The following is a 27,658-nucleotide window of genomic DNA, read 5'->3' as shown; positions in this document are numbered from 1 at the left end:
TTTCGCCGGTACGCTTTCCGATTGAAACATCTGTTACGTTGAAAGAACATAAACGCTTTCTACGGTTATGATTCCTCACTTATTGCCCAAAGTACCCTTACTTCGCTTCCAAATTTACAACCACACCCAAACAAAGTCTACGGTAATGACGCAGTGCATGGAGGGGTATTCCGATACTTTTGTCCCCATACCATTTAGAGCCTCTCGAATCCACAAAGATGATATGCCACGTGTCGTCCTCTCAGCCGTCTCTCGTCGGTTCTAACGCCACTAGGATTTTCTTCCCGCTTTTTTAAATAAAAAATAAAAAATCTGAAAATAAATAAACGAACAAAAATAAAAGAAACAAAACAACAAAAGAAATTTCTGAGACCAAAATTTGAAAGAAGAAAAGCCTTTGGTTATCCTCTCTGGTCTCTCTGACACAAAGAGTAGAGAGAGAGAGTTTACGGAGAATCGAGCTGGAAAAACGGCGACGTATTCGAGGAATACGAGCTCTGGTAATGGAGTCTGAAGCTGTATAAGTAGCTTCTGGAGGTTTCTTCAGTTCAGTACTATTGAGCTCGTCTTCTTTGGTTCCGAACGAAAATGGCTATTGGTGGTTTGATTTCGAACAGGATTTTCGGTTTGTTTGTTGGCTCAGGTACGATTAGTTTCGCTAGCATTATCCGAATTTCAATTCAAGTTTCTGTTAAAACTATTTTTTTTTTAATTTTTTTTGTGTAATTTTTCTCCTTTTTTTTTTTTTTTTTTTTTGAGAATATGCTGGTACATTTTGTAAATTGTTTGTTTGCTGGGTGAAGAATTTGGTTATGCATGTTCTTTGATTACAGCTTTTGTAAAATTTTGGTTTTTGATTTGCTTTGTGTGTGAATTTATTATTGAGAATTGTGTCAACTGTTGAATTTTCCCGGAAAGTTTCTGTTCTGGTAATCAGTGAGAAACTTTCAGTGCATGCAGTTCCTTATCTTTTATTTTCGTTATACTTTTTGTATTTATTTTTTGGCAACATTCTCAAAGATGAAGGAAGACAGATTTCATTTCTGCATGTAACCCCTTCACAAGTTTTTATATATAATAAAAAACTACTAAAGGTAAGATGCATTTATTGCTTAAGGAATCTTACATTTTGTACTTCTAAGAAGATTAGACCAACAGGGAGAAGGCTTCAATTATCATTGTTGCGAATATATTTTATAGCCCATTGAGTTAATAATATTAACGTTCAGTTTCTGTTTTTAGCTCTAGAGCAACAATGTATTTTCGAGATGAAATTTGTACAAATTTTTCATAAGGGGCTTCCATTCTTTGGAATAAAATAATATTGCATGTGAGATGTATATTACTTGTAATGGTTGTAGACTGGAACAATGGCATCAATTCTTTGGAAGAAGAAAAATAGTGTATCTGAGATAAATCTTTTTGTAGTTATACAAACTAGTCATTATTGGGTTTTTTTTTTTTCTTTTTCCGAATATTTTAGGCTAATTTGTCTATTAATAATTTATAAATGACTGGAAAAGTCTCTACAACAAAACAAGCAGTTTCACATCAGAGAACAGAGCGCTCAGGGCTCAATTTATGTACTCCAAGGATTAATGGTCCTAGAGCTGGATACACGTATGCTAGAGTTTTTCATGCTACTAGCTCTTCAGATAAGAACCAAGTGAAGTCAAGAGGAGCTTTCAATGAAATTGATCACCCTTCATTAATGTCACTGCAATCCGGTAAAAGCTGTGGCAGCAACATTCCTAAGCAAAGAACTAGAGTGAAATGTGAATGCTATCTTTCTTCAAATCCCTCTTGTAGCAGCTGGTGTCAGTCCAAAGTGTTGGACAAGCTTGATATAAGAAATGGACAGTATTATAAGTCTAAGAATGTTAAGACCAACAGGATCCGCGCTTACTATAAGTCTGAGGAGGATGATATAACAGAGGCAAAAGTTGACGCACTGCCAGCGATGGAGGGGTCCGGTGAAGCTGTTTTGGTTGAGGGGGATTTACCGAAAGCATGTCCTTGGTGGCAGCAATTTCCTAAGCGCTGGGTGATTGTACTCCTCTGTTTCGCAGCATTCTTATTGTGCAACATGGACCGTGTGAGTATTTTTGTTTTTGGTTTTGTATTTTGATCTTGGCAATCGGGTTTTCTCAGTCACATTTTCGCGCTATTGTGCTATTAGTTTATAAATACATTTTCTCACTCTGTAAGCTTAATGTAAATATTATTTGTGAATATAACACTTATAGGACGCTAATAGCTTTGCTATCTTAACACTTTGTTACATGATGGGTTTCAAATGCTTACTAATTTTATATTTCTTGTAGGTGAATATGAGCATTGCAATACTTCCCATGTCTAAGGAATTTAACTGGAACAGTGCAACAGTTGGCCTGATTCAATCCTCTTTTTTCTGGGGCTATCTACTTACCCAGGTTTTAACTCGATATACCTTATCAATTATTATATCTAGCATTACTTGAAATTAGATTTGCATTGGTGGTTGATCTCCTAATTGGTACTGTTGCATGCAGTTGGTCACGCTTCCGCTGCTATATGGTTGTAAAAGGATGTGATGTTATATGTTTTAGTTTATATTTGCACACTTTTGGAGTGTTTTAACTATGTACAGATGTATCCTTAATCTCGCCAGAGTTAAATTTGAAAATTGTATTTGCAATCCTTTCATTACAACCGTATCAATTTTATATTTTGTCTGCATTTAGATTCTTGGAGGCATTTGGGCAGATAAAATTGGTGGGAAACTAGTGTTAGGTTTTGGAGTTGTCTGGTGGTCAATAGCAACCGTTTTGACGCCTATTGCGGCAAGAATTGGGCTTCCTTTTCTGCTTGTTATGCGTGCCTTCATGGGGATTGGCGAGGTAGGTCTCTTCTACTGATTCTTCTTGGATACTTATGCCTAAATGTGAACAAATTTGAAGCTCATGTGCTCGGTTAAGAATGTTTACTCTTTGTTTATGTCAATGTTTGATGTAAAGGATACACCACTAGACTGATTTAAATACAAAAAACAAGTGTATCCAGATGGAAGAACAGGCTAGAACAAGATAAGAGTAATCTGAATTTAGCATTGGTTATGGTACCTGTATGAGAGCTGAGAATTTTAACTTTCAGATTTGGATATTGCAACTGTTTTTTTTTTTTTTTTTCGCCGAAGGAAGTATTGTAAGACTTTTGAATAAGTAGAGTATTGTCGTTTCTGCAGTTGCCGTTGTTTAAACACTTTGTTTACTATATGACTTATCTCCAAATAACCATTGATGTATCATTGCTCATGGTAACCTTCTCTGTTCTCACAGGGTGTTGCCATGCCTGCTATGAATAACATACTATCTAAGTGGATTCCCGTGTCAGAGAGAAGCAGATCTTTAGCGCTTGTGTACAGTGGCATGTATCTTGGTTCCGTCACGGGGTTGGCTGTTTCCCCTGTTTTAATCCACAAGTTTGGATGGCCATCTGTATTTTACTGTTTTGGCTCCCTTGGAAGTGTCTGGTTTGCTTTATGGCTAAAAAAAGTATGTTTTTTCTTCTTTTGGTCATTTGCACTGGAATCTATGATCAGTAGCATCCTTGAAGAAGATATTATATAGCAAGAGAAGAAAATGAATTTATTAATGACCATAAGTTGAATGTGCATTTTCCCTGTTTGAGGCTCTACAACTTTAAGTGGGAGTAGTACTTTCATTTACATACTAATTCCTGATAATGCTAGCCTCCAGCTCATTGAACTCGCCAACTGATGTGTTAATGCATTGTTCACTGACTAACAAATTTGAACTAACTTTTATGTCTGCTTGTTGTCAGCATATTACTTGGTGATCATTTGAGGCCAGGAATGATTACTTCGATATTAGGCATAGTTTATATAGAGGATATACTATGGATTTACACTCTGCTTTTGATGTACCTACATGGAACTAAAAGCTTCAACTCTTCCCACTTTCTTATTTTTGGTCTCTTCCCAGGCATATAGCTCACCGAAAGAAGATCCAGAACTTGGTGAGGAAGAGAAAAAGCTTATCCTGGGGGGTAGTGTATCCAAGGAACCTGTTTCAGTCATTCCATGGAAGTTAATTTTATCAAAAGCACCTGTTTGGGCTCTTATTATCTCCCACTTCTGCCATAATTGGGGGACCTTTATTCTTTTGACGTGGATGCCTACATACTACAATCAGGTATTTGAGAATATTCACGTACTTGAACTACTGCAGGAAATTTTTATGATTTCTAAAAGGGGAAAAAAAAAATCAGAGAATGCGTAGGAACATGATTTGTTTGTTTTTTTTTTTTTTTTTTTGTTGCTATCTGTAGAAAAATTACAACAGAATTTCATGTCTGCTGGTATTATTTTTCTTTAATATATGCTGCAAACCTTTGAAAAAATTTTAGTATTTTCTTGCCTGCTGTCTAATGATGCATGATAGACAGGAAAGTCCCAAAACTTAGAACATTAACGTTTCAAACTTGGAGCATTTTTTTTTTTCAGTATTATTCTAATGATGCATTCTAGCTTAACCTCACTGAATCTTTAAGTTTTAACATTACTGTTGGTTGCTTCCTCAGGTTTTGAAGTTTAACCTGACTGAATCTGGCCTTCTCTGTGTTCTACCATGGTTGACAATGGCTGTGTTTGCCAATATAGGAGGTTGGATTGCAGATACACTTGTGAGCAGAGGTCTTTCCATAACAGCAGTCCGTAAGGCAAGCATTACTGTTGCTGGATTTTGTATAATGTTCATTCACCATGAAGTAATGAATAACAAAACCAATGATTAAAGGAAGTGCACATAAATGGGAAGAAATAATAATAAAACTAAATCAGCTTACCAATTAAAAACCTGTCCTGGGTCATATTTGTCTAACAGACAATTATAAAACTAATTTGAAAATTCATGATCCAGTACCAGATACACAGGCATGTGTTTCTCCTTGTAGAATAAGTTTTCTCAGTTGATTCTTATTCTCATCTCTTTTGAAAGTGAAATAAGCAATATGGGTAGAAACGCTTCTTATCAAATTTCAAAACGTAAATTGAGCAATGCAGGCACGGTTATTAAATCTCATGTCTCTTTCAGTTAGTTGAAATTAATTCCGCTGCCAATTCCTTTCATTTTGCAGATCATGCAATCAATAGGTTTTCTAGGACCGGCCTTCTTTCTTACTCAGCTCAGCCATGTTAGGACTCCTGCCATGGCTGTACTATGCATGGCTTGCAGTCAGGTAGAGGCGAAGCTTTAAATCATTTTATGTCTAAATTGTTTGTTTACACCTGATTTGTTTTGTTCACTAAGACTACTTTCATGAGTTATTTATATTTTTAGTTAGATAATTTTACAGTAAAATCCATAATCCAATACAGGGACATATATATGTTTGTAACCACTTCTTTAAGGTCAGACCTATTATAGGCTTCCATTACTATGGTAGTGAAAATTTTGGGAGTTTTTCTTTTATTTCCTACTATAATGAGAGAAGTTAAATGGGTAATCACATAAAACGAGAAAAAATGATTTGGAAAGACTGTTCTGCTGTTGCAATGATTCTAGAGCTGATCTATATAATAAAGATTAATATATCTTGTCTCAAATTGGTTCAAACCATAAAATCTAAATGAACTACATGTTATTTTTTATAGGGATCTGATGCTTTCTCACAATCCGGTCTATATTCCAATCACCAAGACATTGGACCACGCTATGCTGTGAGTTACTTCTATCTTGTACAATTCAACACATGCCAGTTTTAACGACCTATGCATAACTTAAAGCACTACTGCCCCTGGTAGTTTCTTATAGAGCTTACAAACATCAATTGCAGGGAGTGTTGCTAGGACTGTCAAACACAGCTGGAGTACTTGCAGGTGTCTTTGGTACTGTTGCAACTGGTTTAATACTCCAACGAGGTACAATAAGTTGATACTTTTTTATTCTTTTGCTCAGTATCTCTAGTGCAGTGCCAAATTAGCGTGCCAATGCCAAATTTTGCATTTGAGTAGGGAAGCCACTCTCCAATGGTATGGTATTTTTTATGCTAAATTTGTGATATACTATACTTGGTGCCAAAATTTGGCACCAAGTATAACATATCTCAAATTTTGATATTTGATTGCTATTGGTTGCTGCATTTCACTTTTTCATTTAATCATTATAACATTATCGTTTTCAAATTATTTTGAAATTAAAAGTTTACTTTTACAAGTTACAAGGCTTAGTAATTACGACAAAAAGTACATACAACATTAGACATTGGAGCACAAAATAAAATAACATAGCAAATATCTCATTTTCACACTAATATAGCATGGACATGTGCATTGGAGATGATCTATTGTCTCAGAAAAGCTTATGTAATTTCATTTCTTGTGGCAATCTCTCAACATTCTGTCTGTAATTTCTACATTTATAACCCAACTTTCTTTGTTGCAGGTTCATGGGATGATGTATTCAAGGTGTCCGTTGCCTTGTACATCATAGGAACACTAGTCTGGAACTTATTTTCGACCGGAGAGAAAGTTCTTGAATAAACAATTGTAAGAGTGGAAGAAAGGTAAAGTACGTACAGAGGTGAAACTTTACATAAAAAAAAAAAAAAAAAAAGGAAAGGAAATCAACCAAAGGGAAGATTCTGCTGAGAAGGTTACTGATATTTTAACAACTTGTGAAGCCCAAAACTTGCTCCTGACAAGTTTTGGGGTTTGTTGAGGAACTCGTTTTTACAGGTTTAATGCTTCTTTTTAATTTGATCACATGATTTCATTTTAGAGAACTTTTGTGTAACCTGCTCCCATGAACCTTTTCTTTCTTTCCCATGCAATGCTTAAAGTGCTGAGCCCTTCTACCAATTAGAAAATCTTTATATTAATTCATTATTCTCTCTTTTTTCTCTGCTTTAAACTATAAAACATTGTTCTAACTAACTACGTTATTGTTGTTGCATCACGCATGTTATATGACTACATAACAGTAATGAAAACTTTTAGAGAAAATTGATTTTATTTTTTTCTTTTAGAGAAAATTGGTGAAAATATTAATATAATTTTTTAATTAAAAGTATTAATCAAAATAAGAAGTAAGAATTTAAAACTCATGGACTTTGGGTATTGGTTTCTTTTTTTTTTTTTTTTTTTTTTTTTATGGCTTCAGATGGCTTCAGACAGAAAGTAGGTGGGAATTTTAAGTTTTTCTGACAACTTCATTGTACCAAAAAACAAGGGAAAAAATAAAGGTTTTGTGAGTCTGAAATAAGTAGCCAAATTAGGCACTGCTGTAGGCTGCATAATTAATGCTGCTCGTGGATATGTCGTCTGCTGACTTCAATCTTTAATAACATCGATTTGACAGAAAATGGTACTGTTTTCCACTTAAAACCATACAGAAGAGGCACGTGTTAACATTATTTCTAAAACCATGGCAATAGTTTGTACGAGTTTATGAGTCGGGCTCAAATAGCTCCCACAAGGCCAAGACCTGGCTCAGATTAGGATAAAAAAGATACAAAACTTTCTCCAATATAGATGCTTGTGATATTTGACACAAAAGAATAACAATAATGATGATAATGATGAAGGTGATGGTGATAATAATAATTATAGTGATTATAGTAGTAGTAGTAGTGTTTTAATTTGTCATTGAGATATCTTCGGTGTAATATTATAATTGATGTGTTAATGATAAATTTAATATTAAAATGTACAAAACACTAGTACCATTTGTTGTGCTAAATTTGATATATGTTATACTTGGTAAATTTGCTACTAAATATAATATCTGACCAATTAGACATTTAATTTTTATTGATTGATATGTTTGCTTTTTCATTTAATCATTATAACATTTACATCTCAAAATATTTTAAAACTAAAAGTTGACTTTTATGAATTCAAAAGCTTAATGATTATGGTAAGAAGTAGATTAAACATTTAAAATAACATTATACATTGGAGTATAAATAAGAATAACATATAAAAATACTTTTTTAGTGCTAAATATACAATTTACATTTGCATGAGGGATGGTGTATCATAATGTAAATATCAATGTTTTATTTGGCCCTTAAAAGTAAATAGTAACATATTTGATATGATATTCTATTTTGTGCTTCAATATATATTGTTATTTCAAATAGTATATGATAATGTAAATATCAATGTTTTATTTGGCACTTAAAAGTAAATAATAAAATATTTGATATGATATTCTATTTTGTGCTTCAATGTATATTGTTATTTTAAATGATATATTTACTTTTTATCAAAATTATTAAGCTTTAAACTTGTGAAAGCAAAATTTTAATCTTAAAATAAATAAAAGGACAATGTTATAATGGATCAAAAAGTAAATATATCAACTAAGACAATCTCTAATGCAAATATCAATGCAAAGCTAAAAAAGTAGAAATGACATAAGTGATATGCTATTATCTTTTGTAGTCACAATACTTAACTATTTTAAATGATTATATATCTAATTTTTGCATAATTATTAAGTTGCCTACCATTATATATATATATATATATATATATTTATTTATTTATTACCTTGATATCCTCGTTTCTTTCTTTTCTGTACTAGTTGAAGCTTTAGGCATGGAGGTTTTTAATTTTTTTTTCTTTTATACCCCAATCAATAATATTGTACTAAGTAAATTTACTATTATATGAGAATATGCGTATGCTCAGATAAACTTGTAAGTCGTAAGTTGTTGGATTTGTGTCTGCCATCTTTCTCAAAGCCTTATGTTTATTACATGCATTGTAAATACCTTTATCGTACTAAGATTAGATTGATCCCTTGATTTCAATGTGTTTAGGTTTTGAAGGTTTCAAATAGCAAGATTTCACACATTTATGTTTATGGTGTGGCCGTGTGTGTTAAGAAAAAAAAAAAATCATATATTATTAAATACTTAAAGTCTGCTAAAATTATCTTCTTTTGTCATTTCATATGAGAGGTTTTGTAATAGTAAATTTTAATTAAAAAGAGCGTTTCAAATATCAACTGGGTATATAATTTAACTATTTAACTTACCCATAGAGACTCGTGTATTCATAGCCATTCATGCAACTTCTTGAGAAGAGAGAGAGATTGAACATAATCTTTATTCAAAAAGGAAACTCATTTATATTCCAATTTATGTAGCTATGCTTGTTCACTTACACAGTGTCTCTAACAAAATAAATACTAATAACAATACTCACACCAACAACCCAAAAAAAAAAAAAAGAATATATTACGGTTTGAAGAAATCCAATGTTGTCTGAACAAGAACAATTAAAAGATTAAAAAAAAAAAGAATTGTGATAAAATTTTTCAAGCTTTTGTCCTAGAAAAGCTCTATTTAGAAAATCTTTTATGGGAGCAAAGACGAAGCTGTGGCCAAGACACTCCGTACAAAAAGCATTCTAGATGTGTGGGAGAGCCTCCTCCTTCATTTTGTGGGCCCCAAAACCACATGACCTTGTTCCCCCTTCATTCATTTTCTCCACCAAAATCCCCTTAAAAACATATCCACATCTAAACAAGCCCTTCAGACACCCCCTTAAAATTTTTTTTTTTTTTTTTTTTTTTTTTTTTTTTTTTTTTCTGAAATGGCCATCAAGACAAATTTAAGCAACGCCAACTAGACTACCATCTTTTTCTCCTCAACGCCGCCAACTCCGTTACCGTTACATGCTCCGTTACACTTAACTGTGCCACGAAACGCCGTCGTCTCGTCACTCCTCTCCCGTTTCAGACCCACCACGATTCCCTCCAAATCCCTAGGTTGCAAGTAAACCCTAAGCCCGTACTTCATAAAGAGCGTCACCGACATTTTCTGCTCCACCCGGTGCCCCGGCACCACCGTCAAACGGTGTCGCAGCAGAACCGCCGCCGCGATCGACCTCATCTGGAGATACGCCAAGTCCTTCCCGAGGCAAATCCTCGGCCCGGCATTAAACGCCACGTACTTGTACGAGTACTCCTGAGCCAAGAATTTCTTCCCGTCCGGCGACAGCCACCGCTCCGGCTTGAATTCCATACAATCCTCCCCCCAAGTCGACCGCATTCTCCCCGTCGAGTATATGGAGTACGTCACCGACGATCCGGCAGGGACGAAAGTCCCGTCCGGCAGTACGTCGTCGTTCACCACGTGCTTCGAATCCTCCGGCACCGACGGATACAGCCGGAGAGTCTCCGACAGCGCCGCCTTCAGGTAGACCAGCCGATCGGCTTCCTCGAACACCAGAGGCTCCTCCGTCCATGCGATGATATCCTGGTCGCCTCGTGTCTCCATCAGTACGGAGCATATCTCGCGGAGGATTTTCTCCTCTACGGACGGGTTCTGCATAACCAGCCAGAAGAACCAGCTCAGCGCCACTGATGACGTGTCGCGTCCAGCTAGGATGAAATTGAGAGCCACGTGTTGGAGAAACTGGTCGGAGTAATTCTCTTTCTTCTTCATGAATCTTGATAACAAATCGTCGTGTAAATTCCCATCTTTTTGTTGACTCAGCAACTCGAACTTACGTGCGTTGATGACATCGGATAAATACCCCTCGATGTGCTCCAAGCTCCGGCTCAAGCTGACTTCCATTCCGAGCCGGAGCCACTTCTTCAGCTTCCATAAAACCTCGGGCAAAATAAACCGTTGAAGCGAGGCTTCCGTGGCTCGGTCGAAAGCCGAAGCGAAGCCGTTTTCCGGGAGCCCCGGCGCACAGGTCTGAGGATCTTTACCGAAAGCCAAGCCACAGATGTTGTCGAACGTGAGCCGAAGAAGCAGATCCTGGAGATCGACAGGATCGGCTTTGGCTTCGGCTGATCTGAGAATGGGGCAGAATCTGAGCTTGATGGCTCGGCTGACCCAGCGAGCCATGGCCTGGCGTAATGTCCGGGTGGTGAATTCCAGTGCGGCCGTCTTACGCTGGAACAGCCACGTGTCGCCGTCAGAGTTGAAGATCCCCTCGCCGAGGAGATCATGGAAGACGGCCTGCCACGTGGGTCCCTTTGGGTAGTTATCGAATCGGCTCTTGAGGATGTGCTCCAGGTTCTTCGGGTCACACGTGACGGTCACGAGACCTTGCTTCTTGGCGAGGAAGGGAATTGCGCAGATGCAGGTCTGGTACGTGCCGCCACACGCGCGGAGGTTGTCGCAGATCCAGTCGTGCATGCGGTCGCAGTTCTCGATCAGCCCGGGGAGACTGCCCAATAGTGGCCAGACACGTGGGCCCTTCAGGGTCCGGGAGATGAACGTGAACCACAGTAGGTAAACCGTTATCGCCGTTAAGAGAAGCAACGCAGTAGAAATCTCCATGATGATCTTTTCTTTTCTTGATGCACCCGAAAGAATAATATTATTAATGTAACGATGCAATGCAACCCACGTACCTTATTTTGAGTGTGTTATTTTGAGACTTTAGAGCTAAGAAAAGAGAAGGAAAAAAAAAAAAAACACTCTCTATACAAAAATGGAATTACTTGACCAAAAAAAAAAGATTTCAAGAGAAGTTGATGACTAGCTAATTTTCATGAAAAATGTTGGTGGAATATTTGTCATAGAGGTTGGCAGGGATCTAACTTTAGGAGAGAAAGAAAGAAGGAGAGAGAGAGAGAGAGAGAGAGATCAGAAGAAAAAAGAGAAAAAGAAAGCATGCAGAGAAGAAGCAGAGAGAGATCAGAATGAATGGGGGCCTGTTTTTTTCTTTTTGGTTTGAGAGTTCGGTGGGAGTAGAAAGTGGTAAGGGTAGTACAAAATGGAGAATTATGGAGATAGGTTTTATAGGTGAAATGTTATTGAAGAGCAATTATCATGGCCAGACTGGTTTCTTGAGAATGCAGGACTAATCTTTCTCGCTCACTCTGACAAATGCAATAAATCCATCAGAGCACCACCATAAATGCTCTAACAGGTCGTTGGAAAGAAAACTCTTTTATATATTGTTTAAAGCCTACAGCCATTAGCCATACCCCCCCTTTTTCTTTCATGTACAAGAAAATAAAAACCAAAAAAAAAAAAAAAAGAAAGAAAAAACCATTGGCATCAAAAGTCACTAGAAAACTCTCTACGATCTCTAGTGATCTCAATTCTCATGCATGCATAGGACACGCGCGCACGCGCTTGCCGCACCTAAATTGGAAAAAGGGAAGAGGGGTATTTAATTCAAGCATTCAATGAAAAAGAGTTAATGAGATTAGTTGAGGAACTAAGACAGCGGAGAAACCAAAATTAAAAATCAAGAGAAGAGAAGAAAATAGAAAAATCTCACACTCAGTCTGTTTACTGTCTATCTTTTTTTTTTATTTTTTTTGGGGCCCGGGTGTGAGTGTCTTAAATGAAAATTTAGGGTGGTCATGTGGAATTTTAGTTAGGGTTCGGTGAACGAGCCACCAACACTTTAATAGGCGCCAATAAGTCCTTTGCTTTGCGTGACTGACTATTTTTTTTGCGTTTGTTTTTTTCTCATCCTGTTTTTGATAAATAGGAACATCATTTATATACATATATCTATATATGTATATATAGATATATGTAAATATATATGTATATATCGTTATGAATATGCAGAGACTATAGATATAATCAGTAAAAAACAATTCTGGGATTTATCACAGGTTTGACCCTTCCACTTTTAATGCTCTTCTCTAATAAAAAAATGTGTGCCAACTCTGTAAAGATCGACAGACAATGTAGTGAGAAAGTCAACCCCGCCGAGTTACACCCACCTGAACGCAGGGCTAGCCATGATCTTTAGTTCTCTCTCTCTCTCTCTCAGATTGCGACGACGCGCTTGCATGTTCTGCTATACGGTTTATAGATATGTGCAGCATTTTTGCATATTTATGCGTTTATCTTGTATGAAGTAGCTAGAGAGAATGTAAAAATGACACAATATCTTGATATATTATCTCTTTCCGTATCATTAAAATCTCAACATGTGCTCGTTGACTGGCTCAAGAACTGAATAGTAGTAGGTTTTTCTTTGATAGGTAACTTATTGTAGTAGGTTTCACACAGTAGATGATGTAAAGTAGAGGACAAGTCCTCTAAATCTCTGTTACCTTGTGTTTCTCCAGCGCTTGATGTTATTTTCTTCTTTTTTCAGCACTTGAAAATTTTAATTGCTACATTTGGCACAAATTAATTAGTTATTGATCAGATATTGGTTTGTGCTCACTAAATGGAAACATCTATGATCATGTGAGAAAATAATAAGTACGTACTCATCTAAATGCCACACTCTTAGACCATTTAGGACTTGCTAAGCCAACTAAACTCTCTTCTTTGTGCACATAGATTATATATTTGACGGAAAATAAAAGGTGATTTACCGACGAAAAAAGGATCATGCTGATAAGACCTGATCAAACAAGTCCCCTACTTGATCTATAGTATTATGGAGCAATCCCAAGCCTTAGTTTGTCCTCACTAAATTCCTTAATTAATTCCAAAATATGGACAATTACTAGAGGGAACGACCTAGCTAACTAAGAAAAAACCTACGCAATAAATAGTTTTCTGTGCGAAAATAGTTTCTGAACTAACAATTTCTACATAAGAAAATGTAATTAGTACCTCTCACGGGAATATTCCTAACATATTTAGATAATTCTAAGATTTTATTTAACGGATCTTATCATAAACTAGACTCGAAGAAATTTCTAACAAGTTACCACGCGCTATATTTGACATATGTTAAAATACTTTAAAAAAAAAAAAAAAAGTTGGAAACGGATTGAAATATTTTTGGTTTATTCTGTAGAATTTTCTGCAACCGTCCAAACTTTGAAATTGCATATACAACGTAAGCTACTGGACTTCGTTTCTCATGATTCAAGTGATGGAGCTAAAACAATGAACCAATTGAGAATTGAAGCATATGCAAGTAGTTACCTCGTGAAAGCCCATCAGAAATCACGGAATCCGTCGCCGATTGGAATCCAAACCTGCAAAAGGAAGAAGTTGGCAAGAGGCCTTGATGAGCTCCTCCTATGACGACTCACGCCCTTGCGGCGGGTCGCCAACTTTATACTACTACTAGTAGACTGAGTTATAGTCTAATTCATTACTTACTACTAGACTATCATCTCTTTATACTACGTCCATACACAAGTGAAGTTTTTTTTTCTTCCTAACCCTCGGGTTCTTAACATGTTCCTCGCATGTTCTTTTGTTATACTAATAATACATCTTGCTAATACTTTATGACTTCGGTTATGGAATTTGTCCCCGAAACTTATCTTAACTTATTACAGTCCGTTGTTTTTTACTAAGACTGTAGCATCTCTTTCTTAAAACTGAATGCACAACTTGTGTTCTATATTACATTTCTCTGCAGCGGAATTTTTCCTAAGCGGGCGAAGTAGACACCACTCCCGTGAACCCATGACATTTCTGCCACTTTGCATCAGCTAGTCCATCAAACAAAACTACTAAATAGCTGGCTGTTTACCTGTGTTACTTGCACATGAGTAAACTGATGAGTGAATGCCCAGCAAGTATAGACATGCACACATCTTAAAACTGGTAAAACTACATAAAGTGTCATGATGCAGGAATGTACATGTGAATATGTAGGAATGCACATGCGAAACATGCTTTAAAAATTGCTTTCTGTCTTTTTGTTCTTACTACAGTGGGCCTGGGCCCCTGCTTACTGTTCTTGCTACTGTGGGCCTGGGCCCCTACTTACTGTCTGGTCTAGCCAGGATCTCTTATTCTTTGAGATTTCCTCCATTGGGAGGCCGACAACCCGTCAGTCTCTTAACTTTACTAAACTCTAGATTTGCATTTCAAAGTATTTTTAAAACTTTACTGAATGCTATGCAACGCTTTCTCTACGTGCACATGCTAACACGAGATACATAATACTTCATGCATACCTTAAACTGAGTATTAGGGTAACTATTTGTTGCCCTTCTGAAATCTAGGGCACTAAGCACTCAAACACTTAAAATCACATCAACTTAGAAATATAAGCAAGTTCATAATTCTAAGTCCATCTACAGTTTTCTCGAGTGCAGATAAACATATATGTCTACACTTACAAATAATCTGCTAGTATTCCGGCTTGCTGAGAGTTCTTCTTCTTCACGTCGGCTTTCGTGCCAAAACCTGTTTCATGGAAATCAGTATCACTTCCTATTCCAAACATCAAAATTCTCATACTTAGATTCCTAAATCTAATTTCAAACTCATTTCTGAACTTTATTCCTCTAAGCCAAATTTCTAGCTTAAGAGGCAAATTTCACAAATTTGTGTGTCTCGGTTTCTGAACCTCAATCTATTCATTTCTGAACCTTAGAACTGTTATTCATTCCCATGACTCAAAATCATAACTCAATACTTACTAGCTAGGTTTTAGGAAATTTCGGCAGAGTTTCGCCTAGTTTTTCTCGTTTCCTGAGCTTTCAATAGCTCGTTCTATCTTCCGATTTCGGTACCTGGAGTCAGGATTCACATTTCTCAACACAAATTCTAACATAAAATTGAACAAAAACATATGTTCTTTCTCATTCTAGGGCTCACGGATTTTTAGTGTAAATCCACTAAAATCTCGTTCAATTGTTTTAATACCTACACTGTTAGACTCCTATTATGGTGCTCTACGAAACCTCGGTTTCGATTTTTACTTTTACAAAAAAATTTTGAGATTGGTTACTATTCATCCAAAACGAAAAACATAGGATTTCACATGAAAAATCCAAAATCTTACCTCTAGAATTTGGGGTTTTCCACTAGAACATCTCGGGTTATGATTCTACCGGACTGAACGGAAGAAATTTCGGTGAAAACGCTTGATTCTCTTGATTTTTCTTTGATTTCTCTCTTTCTCCTCTATGTTCGGCCACACTTAGGAAAAGTAGAGCACTTTGCCTTCTAATTTCCTCCTAAGTGCTTTTAAGAAAAAAAATTAATATTTTATTAATATTTTCTTATTACTTTCTAATTAAAGAAAATACCTCAATTCTCATAATTTAATTCCACTAATTCTACTTAAGTTTAACACTTAATTTGAGTGGTTCTATGTTGCTCAAAATTTTCTTGTCGAGACCTAACTTACCGTTTCTCAAAACGAGTCTCTTTCCGGTAACGATAATCTCCCCCTCAGTACAGGTTCTGTACTGCATTTTTGGACTGCCGAGTACCCTGGGTCAAACTTCTCATATTCAACCCAATTCTCTAGAGTATCTCATTAGTCAATTTCTTTTTTTGAAATTTTCATTTTAATCGATCTAGAATTGCCCAAAACGCTTACCCTTGCGGTACTGATTTTTGAGTTATTTTCTGCTTTAACTGACTGGGGAAAATCCTGTTTCAGGAACTATTGCTATTTTTCTTACTTCAGAACTAAGATATACCCGCTAAAATTTCTAATTTTTAACATATATTTTACTATTCATAACTGATATTTATGAATTTCCTCTGTAGAAATATTCGTATTATAACTTACACATTTCGGGAAATTTTGTCCCGTGCATAAAGTTTCTACATAACATTCTCTTAATCAAGTCAAAATTCTACTACTTACTATTCCGGAAAGGATTATGGTCAAATGCCGGACTGTCCGGATTAGACCAAAATTTTTCTGGTCATTACACCTCCCTATCTCTCCCTCTCTCTGTTCATTCGGCCACAGCCCCACGGCAGCATAAGCACACCTCACAAAAACAAAGGGTGGCACCCATTAATATATAGAAAATGAGATGGGAATATTTGGCTTTAACCAATATTCAATTAGAGAGGGTATTTAGCTTAATAGGTTGACCAAATATTATGAGATAGATGGAGTTTATATGTCTCAAACGAGTTAATAAAATAAATGCTCATCCCATAATAGAACAATATTTAACATACATGCATGTATTAATTCACATTAATACAATTGTCCATAAAATATTTTAATTAATTATAGAGTGAATTATTATGATTATAGAAATCTAAATAAAAATATTCTAACATCAAGTGCCTATTCGAAGCTCAAGATGTCTCCTTTATGGAACAATCAAGAGCTACACAAAAACTTTATGGCGGAATCAAGTTTTCAGTATTAGTCAATGAAGCCCCTCTTGTTTTGCGTAAACGGAAAAGTGCCATTATGCATCAAATTTAAATAGTCATATCCCAATTCCTATCCCATACTCTAAAACGGTATTAAACATTTATATAATGAGGGAAAGGTCAAGTCGAGGCATAAAACACAAACGACTATTAACCTAAGAATGAATGATGCAACTACTTTAATTTCGGTTTTTGTTATCACTAGACCAAGAACCGCAAGTTAAGGTAAATATATCACAAGGCGGAATACCATCTACATACCATTTCACAATATATATATATATATATAAAATAAAATAAAAAATAAAAAAACCAACTACATAGGATCATCGACCCATTACCTAATGACTTGTCTAATTTTATATTTTTGGTGGTAGGATCCATTAATCTTTCCAAACACGTGATTAAGCAAATAATCGAATACAAGTAATAAGGTGCTTATCACTATTGCAATTGGCCATACAACAAATACCTTAAAATTGGCAAACGATCATTTAAGGAATGGACATTGTCTAAACGCATACGTAAAATATATATGGGTATAGAGACACCAGTTGACCTATCTAATAGCTACCAAGTTGTTTTATGAAAATTTAAATTTCATACCTAATATCGCCGAGCATTCCCATTATTTCTTTCTTAAACAACCTTAGAGTTTAGATAACGCCTCATACTATCTCGACTTAAGGGTTGACTTGTGAAAATATATATGCACTAAAGGTCTAAGAAATTAGACACTTATATAATCTCAAGGTGACTACTCTAAGGTGATATATATATATATATATATATATATATAGCCTGTTGAATTAGTCAAAGTTGTTTAGTTTTATGATTGTTGTGTTATCCTATTTTTAGGCATTCTGTTGAGTTTGTTTTTATTGTTTCAGTAGTGGCAGGTTGTTGCATAGTCTATAGGAGAAAGTGGTCCATGTTAGATGTTAGTAGTCAAGTGTGTTGCTTTTTTATTGGCATTTCCCGTTGGTGTACAGCCTATTTAAAGGCCTTTGGTTAATGGAATAAAACAAAACATTCAGATCACTTTTTCTTCCTTTTGTTAACTCTTAGTTTTATTATTATTTTTATCTCCATAACAGCCGATTGTTGAGAAAAATACATGTGTGTTGTCCCACATAAAAAGTGAATAGAGATGTGAAATAGTTTATATACATAAAATAACTCAAGACCCAATAGATTAACCTTTTGGGTCAAGTTGGGCTCCGAAAGTGTGTTGCGCTAATTTCACATACATGTGGAGTCTCCCAAACAAGTGATATCAAAGCCGATGGTTCGTATGAGCTAAGCGATCACACTCAGTTGCAATTCTCACATTGCCTCCCGTGGAGAGTTAGTGTTCCCGCAGTTGGTGCTGTCGTAGGTGCGGATGGTAGAGCATTTGATAGACTCGCATAATTTCAACTATCTTTCCCATGCTCGAGTTGGCTCCCATTTGAAAACTTTGGTTGTCCCACATAGAAAATTGGTGGAGATGTGAAATGATTTATATACATAGAAAGAGTTAAGACCCAATAGACTAACTTTTTAGGTCAAATTAGACTCTTAAAGTGTATTGTGTCAGTTTCACATGCATGTGAAGTCTCCCCAACATAGCCTATTTTCAAAAGGTAAACATGCATTGCAGGACAACGAAAAAGGTCGGAACAACCACTGAAAATGAATGAGAGTGGAAGAGGACAACTGGAAAATGTTCTTGCCTCCCCCGGCTAGGCCCGTCAATCGGAGGAGCACGTCTGGCCAGTCGAACAAAGAAACTGGAAAACCCCAGTTTCACGGTTTTTTTTATTAGGATATTCATATTTCATAGTTATACTGCATTACTACAAAATGACGTAGTATTATTTTAATGATATTAATTTTTACTATTTATAAAATATTCTTAATTTTAATTTTTACTATTTATAAAATATTCTTTTTTTTTTTTTCGCTAATTTCAATATTCAAGAGTCCTCTCTATAGAAAACATGATTTTTGAAGCTTCAAATCTCTTATTCTAAATTTCAATTCATGCTAACAACTACGAAACACCATGGCTTTTCAACTGCACTCATATATTCACAATTAAACATTTATTCGGATCATAACATCAAATCTTACCATCAATTTCTCAAATTCAAAGTTATAAAAGATGGAAAAAGAAAGAGCACTAACATACATATCAACCAATTCAACGCCAAAAACTCAAAATTAAGGAGGATAGTAAAACAAATTCGGATTTAATATCCATAAGTAAAACATCAATTTGTCGCGACGGGTGCTGTAACGTCTATTAAACTTCGCATGGAGCTGAGATAAGAATTCATATTAACTTACAATTAAATCAAAGAATCATGAGCTGGTTAAATCGTTCAATTTAGAAGATAGAAATTAATTTGCTTCCACTTCTTGTTGCAGTTTGATGGAAACCTCTCGGATTAACGAAGAACAAGATATACGGCACAGGTAATATTTGAGAGATCATCGACTCTCATCTCAAGACTCTATACAACCAAAAAGCCCCTAAACTCTCGAGCCCCAACTTATTTATAGGCTCCCCTGCTAACACACTAACAAACTAACCAATTCCAGTTATTACTAAAGAAGCTTCCTCAGCAAGACTGCTGAAAGCTAACCTTTCTTAACAAGATTCCACAGTACGTTTATCTCTCTCCCTTCATCGCTACATCTCAGCGTCTAAAATGGTCCTTCTGAGGATGTCATTTTTCCGTGTAAAATGGGAAGGAAGTGTATCAGGATCCTTGTTGACCGACACGCTAGAATGAGTAGAGCTGACACGTGTCATCTCCGAAAGTCCCTTAGTGTTTCCTGAAAATTTCGGTGGTGTCCAGCTTGAACCACTTACAAAACTTTCGCCCACCGCAGATTTTTGTGGCCCATAATAATCCCTAAAAATTCCAGCCCTCTCTCCATTCAGTCCAGCCCTCTCCCCAGTCGGTTTGTGTCTTAGAAACCGCCCCACTTGGGCCCGTTCAAGAGCCCAATTTTTGTCTTCAACCTTTTGGGCCAAGTCCATCAATTGCACAAGGGTCACATGCTTCACCATTCAAACTTCAGCTTTGATTTCATCAGCTAATCCATTCGACAAAGCTCCGATCAAGAACTGCTCGTCTGCCTCCCTCAATGGAGCCAAGAGTAGCTCGAACCTCTCCCGGAATTCCGCCACTGACTATTCTTATCGAAGGGCGATCAGAGCTTCATAATAATTTCCAGTTTGAGATGATCAGAATCTTTGTAACACAGATTCCTTGAAGGTCGGCCAGTCCAGGACACCGAATTTGGATTCCATCCATTGGAACCAGTTCAGCGCTCTTCCTTCTAGTCCGATCATGGTCGCCGCCACCCATTCTGCGTCGTCAACGCGTTGAACCTGGAAGTATCGTTCAAGCCGGAACAACCAGCCATGCAGATCTTCACCGTTGAAAAGAGGAATCTCGATCCGACAGAATCTTGACTCTTCGGCACTCGGCGCTGGACTGTAGCCAGAACGATTCGCCGCTGTCGTAGCATCGCCTCCTTCTCTACCGTTCGAAGCTGATGCCCTAGCTTGCTCTGCTGGTGGATTCGCGTGGCCTCCTGTCCTCATCCAACCAGTAAGCTCCTTTATATACTCCTTCATAACTCCGATGTCCTCCGAAAGTTGCCCGACAATTCCTTTGAGTTCTCCGACGTTGGACTTGAGTTCTCCGACGTCTTTCTCAACAAATTCTAATCTCCCTTCCATGTTTTTTTCAGCTCTCCTAGCTACCATTCCCGCATGAAATTGCTATGATACCAATTTCGTGGAAACCTCTCAGATTAACGGAGAACAAGATACACGGCACAGATGATATTCGAGAGATCACCGACTCTCCTCTCAAGACTCTATACAACCAAAAAGCCCCTAAACTCTCGAGCCCCAACTTATATGTAGGCTCCCCTGCTAACACGCTAACAAACTAAACTTCCTCAGCAACACTGCTGAAAGCTAAGCTTTCTCAACAAGATTCCACAGTACGTTTCTTCGTTTCTTATCATAGTTCAAACTGACTATTTCAATGAGTTTCTTTTATTGAATTCCAAAATTAATATATGATTTTTAAGAATTAATGCAACAAGCGGCACCATTTTTGGATGAATATTCTATTTTTTATGATTTTCTTTATTTTTTGTCTTTGAAAAATAAAATAAAATAAAAATTACGTCACAAAATTATGAAATTTTGCAGACACGAATATTCTGCAAAAAAAAATGAATATTATATTTTTACTTTTTTTGTCATTTCTTGATGCCATTGTTTGCAGGCATGCCCAAAAAAATGTAAGGATTGTGTCTGCAAAATTTCATAATTTTTTGACGTCGTTTTTATTTTATTTTAGTTTCTAAAGACGAAAAATAAAGAAAATCATAAAAAATAGAATATTCATCAAAAAATGGTGCCGCTTGTTACATTAATTCCTAAAAATTACATATTAATATTAGAATGCAAAACATAAATAAAAATGTAAATTTTTGACCCATTTCGGCCCTTGGGCGCCCCACTACACGAGCCGAGGGATTTTTTTACAACGTTTTACCTTTTTTTAGTATTTTTTAGGCTATTTTTTGTTGGCATGCCCAAAAAAATGTAAGGATCGTGTTGCAAAATTTCATAACTTTTTGACGTCATTTTTATTTTATAATAGTTTTCAAAGACAAAAAATAAAGAAAATCATAAAAAATAGAATATTTATAAAAAATAGTGCCGCTTATTGCATTAATACCTAAAAATTGTATATTAATTTTATAATGCAAAATATAATTAAAAATGTAAGTTTTTAACCCATCCCGGCCCCTGGGCACCCTACTATGTGGGCCGACGGCGTTTTGACAGTGTTTTACTTTTTTTTGGGTCATTTTCTAGCCCATTTTCTGTAGGCATGCCTAGAAAAATGTAGGGATCGTGTCTCAAAAATTTAATAAGTTTTTGACGTCATTTTTATTTTATATTATTTTTCAAATATGAAAAATAAAGAAAATCATAAAAACTAGAATATTCAACAAAAAATGGTGCCGCTTGTTGCATTAATTCTTAAAAATCGTATATTAATTTTAGAATACAAAATATAATTAAAAATGTAAATTTTTAACCTATCTCGGCCCCTGGGCACCCCACTACGCGGGCCGAGAGCTTTTTGACAGCGCTTTACTTTTTTTTATTATTTTTAGGCCATTTTTTACAGACGTGCCCAGAAAAGTGTAAGGATCTTGTCAGTAAAATATTGTAATTTTGTGACGTCGTTTCTATTTTATTTTATTTTTCAATGATGAAAAATAAAAAAAATCATAAAAAATATAAAATTCATCAAAAAATGGTGCCGCTTGTTGCATACATTCCTAAAAAGCGTATATTAATTTTAGAATGCAAAGCATAAATAAAAATATAACGTTTTGACCCATCCCGGTCCCTGGGCGCCCCACTACGCGGGCCGAGAGTTTTTTGACAGCGTTTTACTTTTTTTGTCATTTTTAAGGCCATTTATGGGAGACACGCCAAGAAAAATGTGAGGATAGTGTCTGTAAAATTTCATAATTTTTTTGTCGTCGTTTTTATTTTATTTTATTTTTCAAAGATGAAAAATGAAGAAAATCATAAAAAATAGAATATTCATCAAAAATTGGTGCCGCTTGTTTCATTAATTCCTAAAATTCATATATTAGTTTTAGAATGCAAAGCATAAATGAAAATGTAAATTTTTTACCCATCCCAGTCTCTGGGCACCCCACTACACGGGCCGAGGGTTTTTTCATAGCATTTTACTTTTTTTTTTTGTCTTTTTTCTTGGCCATTTTTGTCAAGCAAGCCCAGAAAAATGTAGGGATTGTGACTGCATAATTTCATAATTTTTTGACGTCATTTTTATTTTATTTTATTTTTCAAAGACGAAAAATAAAGAAAGTAATAAAAAAATATAATATTCATCAAAAAATGATCCTGCTTGTTGCATTATTTACTAAAAATCGTATATTAATCGTAATTAAAAATGTAAATTTTTAAACCATCCCGGCACCTGGGAACCCCACTATTTCGGTCGGGGGCTTTCTAATAGCGTGTTACTTTTTTTGCCATTTTTTGAGCCCATTTTTTGAAGGCATGCCCCGAAAAATGTAAGGATCGTGTATGCAAAATTTCATACGCTTTTGACGTTGTTTTTATTTTTTTTTATTTTGCAAATATGAAAAATAAAGAAACTCATAAAAAATAGAATATTCATAAAAAAAAATGGTGCCGCTTGTTGCATTAACTCCTAAAAATCATATATTAATTTTAGAATGCAAATCAAAAATAAGAATGTAAATTTTTGTCCCATCCTGGCACCTAGGCGCCCCACTACGCAGGCTTTTTTACAGTGTTTTACTTTTTTTGTCATTTTTTGAGGCTATTTTTTGCAGGCGTGCCTAGAAAAATGTAGGGATCGTGTCTGTAAAATTTCATAATTTTTTGACGTCGTTTTTATTTTAGTTTATTTTTCAAAGTGGAAAAATAAAGAAAATCATAAAAAATAGAATATTCATCAAAAAAAGTGCTGCTTGTTGCATTAATTCCTAAAAATAGTATATTAATTTTGGAATACAAAACATAAATAAAAATAAAAATTTTTCACCCATCCCGGCCCCTGGGCACCCCATTATGCGGGCCCGGGTGTTTTGACAGTGTTTTACCTTTTTTTGTCATTTTTAGGCCATTTTCTGCAGACATGCTGAGAAAAATGCAAGGATCGTGTCTGCAAAATTTCATAATTTTTTGATGTCATTTTTATTTTAGTTTCCTTTCCAAGACGAAAAATTAAGAAAATCATAAAAAATAGAATATTCATCAAAAAATGGTCCCACTTGTTGCATTAATTCCATAAAATTGTATATTAATTTTAGAATACAAAACATAGATAAAAATTTAAATTTTTGACCCATCTCGGCCCCTGGGCGCCCCACCACTACGTGGGCCGGAGACTTTTTGATAGCGTTTTTCATTTTTTTGTCATTTTTTTAGTCCATTTTTTGCAGGCATGACTAGAAAAATGTGAGGATACTCCCTGCAACATTTCATAATTTTTTGAAGTCATTTTTATTTTATTTTATTTTTTAAAAATAAAGAAATCATAAAAAATAGAATATTCATCAAATAATGGTGCCACTTATTGCATTAATTCTTAAAAATAATGCATTAATTTTTTAATGAAAACATAAATAAAAATGTAAATTTTTAACCGATGCCAGCCCCTGGGCGCCTTACTACGTGGGCCGGTGGCATTTTGACAGCGTTTTATTTTTATTTTTTGTCATTTTTTAAGGCCATTTTTAGCAGGCATGTCCAGAAAAATGTAAGGATCATGTATGCAAAATTTCATACTTTTTTGACGTCGTTTTTATTTTATTTTATTTTTCAAATAGGAAAAATAAAGAAAATCATAAAAAATAGAATATTAATCGAAAAATGGTGTTGCTTATTGCATTAATTACTAAAAATCGTATATTAATTTGAGAATGTAAAACATAAATAAAAATGTAATTTTTTTACCAATCCCGGCTTCTGGGCGCCCCACTACGTGGGCCGGGAACTTTTTGACAGCGTTTTACTTTTTTTTGTAATTTTTTTTCCAGACGTGCCCAGAAAAATGTAAGAATCATCTCTGAAAAATTTTAGAATTTTTTGACGTCCTTTTTATTTTATTTATTCTTTAAAGACAAAAAATAAAGAAAATTATAAAAAATAGAATATTCATCAAAAAAAATTGTGCCGCTTGTTGCATTAATTTCCAAAAATTGTATATTTATTTTAAAATGCAAAACATAAATAAAAATATAATTTTTTAACCCATCACGGCCCCAGGGCGCCCCACTACGCGGACCGGAGGCTTTTTGACTGCGTTTTTTTTTTCTCATTTTTTGAGGACATTTTTTAGAAGCATGCCCAGAAAAATGTAAAGATCGTGCTGGCAAAATTTCATAACTTGTTGACATGATTTTTATTTTATTATATTTTACAAATAGGAAAAATAAAGAAAATCATGAAAAATAGAATATTCATCAAAAAAATAGTTCCGCTTATTGTATTAATTCCTAAAAATCATATATTAATTTGATAATGTAAAACACAAATAAAAATGTAAATTTTTTACCCATCCCAGTCCCTGGGCACACCACTGCCCGGGTCAGGAACTTTTTGACAGCGTTTTATTTTTTTCTTCATTTTTTGGGCCATTTTTTGCTGGCATGCTCAGAAGAATGTAAGGACCGTGTCTGCAAAATTTAATAATTTTTTGACATCGTTTTTATTTTATTTTATTTTTCAAAGACGAAAAATAAAGAAAATCATAAAAAAAGAATATTCATCAAAAAATGGTGCCACTTGTTGCATTAATTCCATAACATTGTATATTAATTTTATAATATAAAACATAAATACAAATTTAAATTTTTGACCCATCCTGGCCCCTGCGCGCCCCACCACTATGTGGGCTAGAGGCTTTTTAACAGCGTTTTTTTTGTCGTTGTTTGAGGCTATTTTTTACAGGCATGCCCAGAAAAATGTGAGGATGCTCCCTGCAGAATTTCATAATATTTTGACGTTACTTTTATTTTATTTTATTTTTTAAAATGGTAAAGTAGAAAAAATCATAAAAAAATAGAATATTCATCAAATAATGGTGCCACTTGTTGCATTAATTTTCAAAAATCATGTATTAATTTTAGAATGCAAGAGATAAATGAAAATATAAATTTTTAACATATCCCGGCCCCTGGGCGCCCTATTACGCGGACCGACGTCATATATACAGTGTTTTTCTTTTTTGAGGCCTTTTTTGGCAGGCACGCCCAGAAAAACGTAAGGATCGTATCAGCAAAATTTCATAATTTTTTAACATCGCTTTTATTTTCTTTTATTTTTCAAAGACGAGAAATAAAGAAAATCATAAAAATTAGAATATTCATCTAAAAATGGTGCCGCTTGTTTCATAATTTTTTAACGTCACTTTTATTTTAATTCCTGAAAATTGTATATTAATTTTAGAACATAAAACATAAATAAAAATGTAAATTTTTGACCCATCCTGGCCGTGAGCGCCCCACTACACGGGCCGGGAGTTTTTTGACAACGTTTTACTTTTTTTTTCATTTTTTGAGGCCATTGTTTGCAGACATGCCCAGAAAAATATAAGGATCATGTCTGCAAAATTTCATAATTTTTTGACGTCTTTTTTATCTTATTTTATTTTTTGAATACGAAAAATATAGAAAATCATAAAAAAATAGAATATACATTGAAAAAAGGTGCCGCTTATTGCATTAATTCCTAAACATTGTATATTAATTCTAGAATATAAAACATAAATAAAAATGTAAATTTTTGACCCATCCCGGCGTCTGGGCGCCTCGCTACGTGGGCCGGGGGCTTTTTGACAGGATTTTACTTTTTAATAATTTTTTGAGCCCTTTTTTTTTGCAGGCGTGCCCAGAAAGATGTAAGAATCGTGTCTGAAAAGTTTTAGACTTTTTTTATGTCGTTTTTATTTTATTTTATTTTATTTTTTAAAGACAAAAAGTAAAGAAAATCCTACAAAATAGAATATTCATCAAAAAATGGTGCCGCTTGTTGCCATAATTCCTAAAAATTGTATATATTTTTAAAATAACAACATAAATAAAAATATAAATTATTGACCCATCCCTGCCCCTGGGTGCCCACTACGCAGGCCGGAGGCTTTTTGGCAACGTTTTTCTTTTTTTCCTCATATTTTGAGGGCATTTTTTGGAGGTATGCCCAGAAAAATGTAAAAATCCTGCTGGCAAAATTTCATAATTTTTTTATGTGATTTTTATTTTATTTTATTTTGCAAAGTGGGAAGATAAAGAAAACCATAAAAAAATAGAATATTCATCAAAAAATGGTTTCGCTTATTGCATTAATTCCTAAAAATCGTATATTAATTTTAAAATGCAAAACATAAATAAAAATGTAAATTTTTTACCCATCCCGGTCCCTGGGCGCACCACTGCGCTGACCGGGGACTTTTTGACAGCGTTTTATTTTTTTCTCAGTTTTTAGGCCATTTTTTGCAGGCATGGCTAAAAGAATGTAAGGATCGTGTCTACAAAATTTCATAATTTTTTGACTTCATTTTTATTTTATTTTATTTTTCAAAGACGAAAAAGAAAGAAAATCATCAAAAATAAAATATTTATCAAAAAATGATGCCGCTTGTTGCATTAATTTCTTAAAATTGTATATTAATTTTTTATTGTAAAACATAAATAAAAATGTAAATTTTTTACCAATCTTGGCCCTTGGGCGTCCACTATGCGGGCCCGGGGCTTTTTGACAATCTTTTACTTTTTTTTCATTTTTTGAGGCCATTTTTTGCTAGCATTTCCAGAAAAAATGTCAGGATTGGAACATTTCATAATTTTTTGACATTATTTTTATTTTATTTTATTTTCAAAGACAGAAAATAAAAAAAATCATAAAGAACAGAATATTCATCAAAAAATAGTACCGCTTGTTGCATTAGTTCCTAAAAATAGTATACAAATTTTAGAATACCAAACATAAATAAAAATGTAAATTTTTAAC

At 34.8% G+C, this 27,658-nt stretch overlaps 2 protein-coding genes across 3 annotated transcripts; one reads left to right on the top strand and one right to left on the bottom strand.

Annotated features, from left to right (window-relative positions):
* Nucleotides 1–378: 378 nt before the first annotated feature.
* LOC21395622 (ascorbate transporter, chloroplastic) lies at nucleotides 379–6,850 on the top strand. Of its 2 annotated transcripts, none has more exons than XM_024168266.1 (11): nucleotides 379–643; nucleotides 1,545–2,095; nucleotides 2,325–2,432; nucleotides 2,724–2,879; nucleotides 3,318–3,533; nucleotides 3,984–4,193; nucleotides 4,582–4,719; nucleotides 5,137–5,238; nucleotides 5,654–5,719; nucleotides 5,836–5,920; nucleotides 6,444–6,850. In XM_024168266.1, the coding sequence occupies exons 1-11, from the start codon at nucleotides 589–591 to the stop codon at nucleotides 6,539–6,541; spliced, it is 1,785 nt and encodes a 594-aa protein (XP_024024034.1). In that variant the 5' UTR covers nucleotides 379–588; the 3' UTR covers nucleotides 6,542–6,850. The 2 variants fall into 2 exon arrangements, with proteins under 2 accessions (XP_024024034.1, XP_024024029.1); XM_024168261.1 differs by having other exon boundaries at nucleotides 1,524–2,095.
* Nucleotides 6,851–9,573: 2,723 nt separating this feature from the next.
* Nucleotides 9,574–11,636, bottom strand: LOC21395621 (cytochrome P450 86A8). The gene has a single exon (XM_010089649.2). The coding sequence runs from the start codon at nucleotides 11,305–11,307 to the stop codon at nucleotides 9,637–9,639; it is 1,671 nt and encodes a 556-aa protein (XP_010087951.1). The 5' UTR covers nucleotides 11,308–11,636; the 3' UTR covers nucleotides 9,574–9,636.
* Between the last annotated feature and the right edge of the window lie 16,022 nt (nucleotides 11,637–27,658).

Source organism: Morus notabilis, unplaced genomic scaffold (assembly GCF_000414095.1).
Source record: "Morus notabilis unplaced genomic scaffold, ASM41409v2 Scaffold577, whole genome shotgun sequence".
Taxonomy (NCBI): domain Eukaryota; kingdom Viridiplantae; phylum Streptophyta; class Magnoliopsida; order Rosales; family Moraceae; genus Morus; species Morus notabilis.
Note: the sequence above shows the minus strand (reverse complement) of the source record. Positions and strands in the feature narration are given on the sequence as shown.

Bases quoted from the DNA above. Each gene is read 5' to 3' on its own strand.
- LOC21395622 (XM_024168261.1), top strand. From the start codon at position 589: ATGGCTATTGGTGGTTTGATTTCGAACAGGATTTTCGGTTTGTTTGTT. The intron at 644-1,523 runs GTACGATTAGTT...TGACTGGAAAAG, and splicing joins CGGTTTGTTTGTTGGCTCAG to TCTCTACAACAAAACAAGCA. The intron at 2,096-2,324 runs GTGAGTATTTTT...TATTTCTTGTAG, and splicing joins TATTGTGCAACATGGACCGT to GTGAATATGAGCATTGCAAT.
- LOC21395621 (XM_010089649.2), bottom strand. From the start codon at position 11,307: ATGGAGATTTCTACTGCGTTGCTTCTCTTAACGGCGATAACGGTTTAC.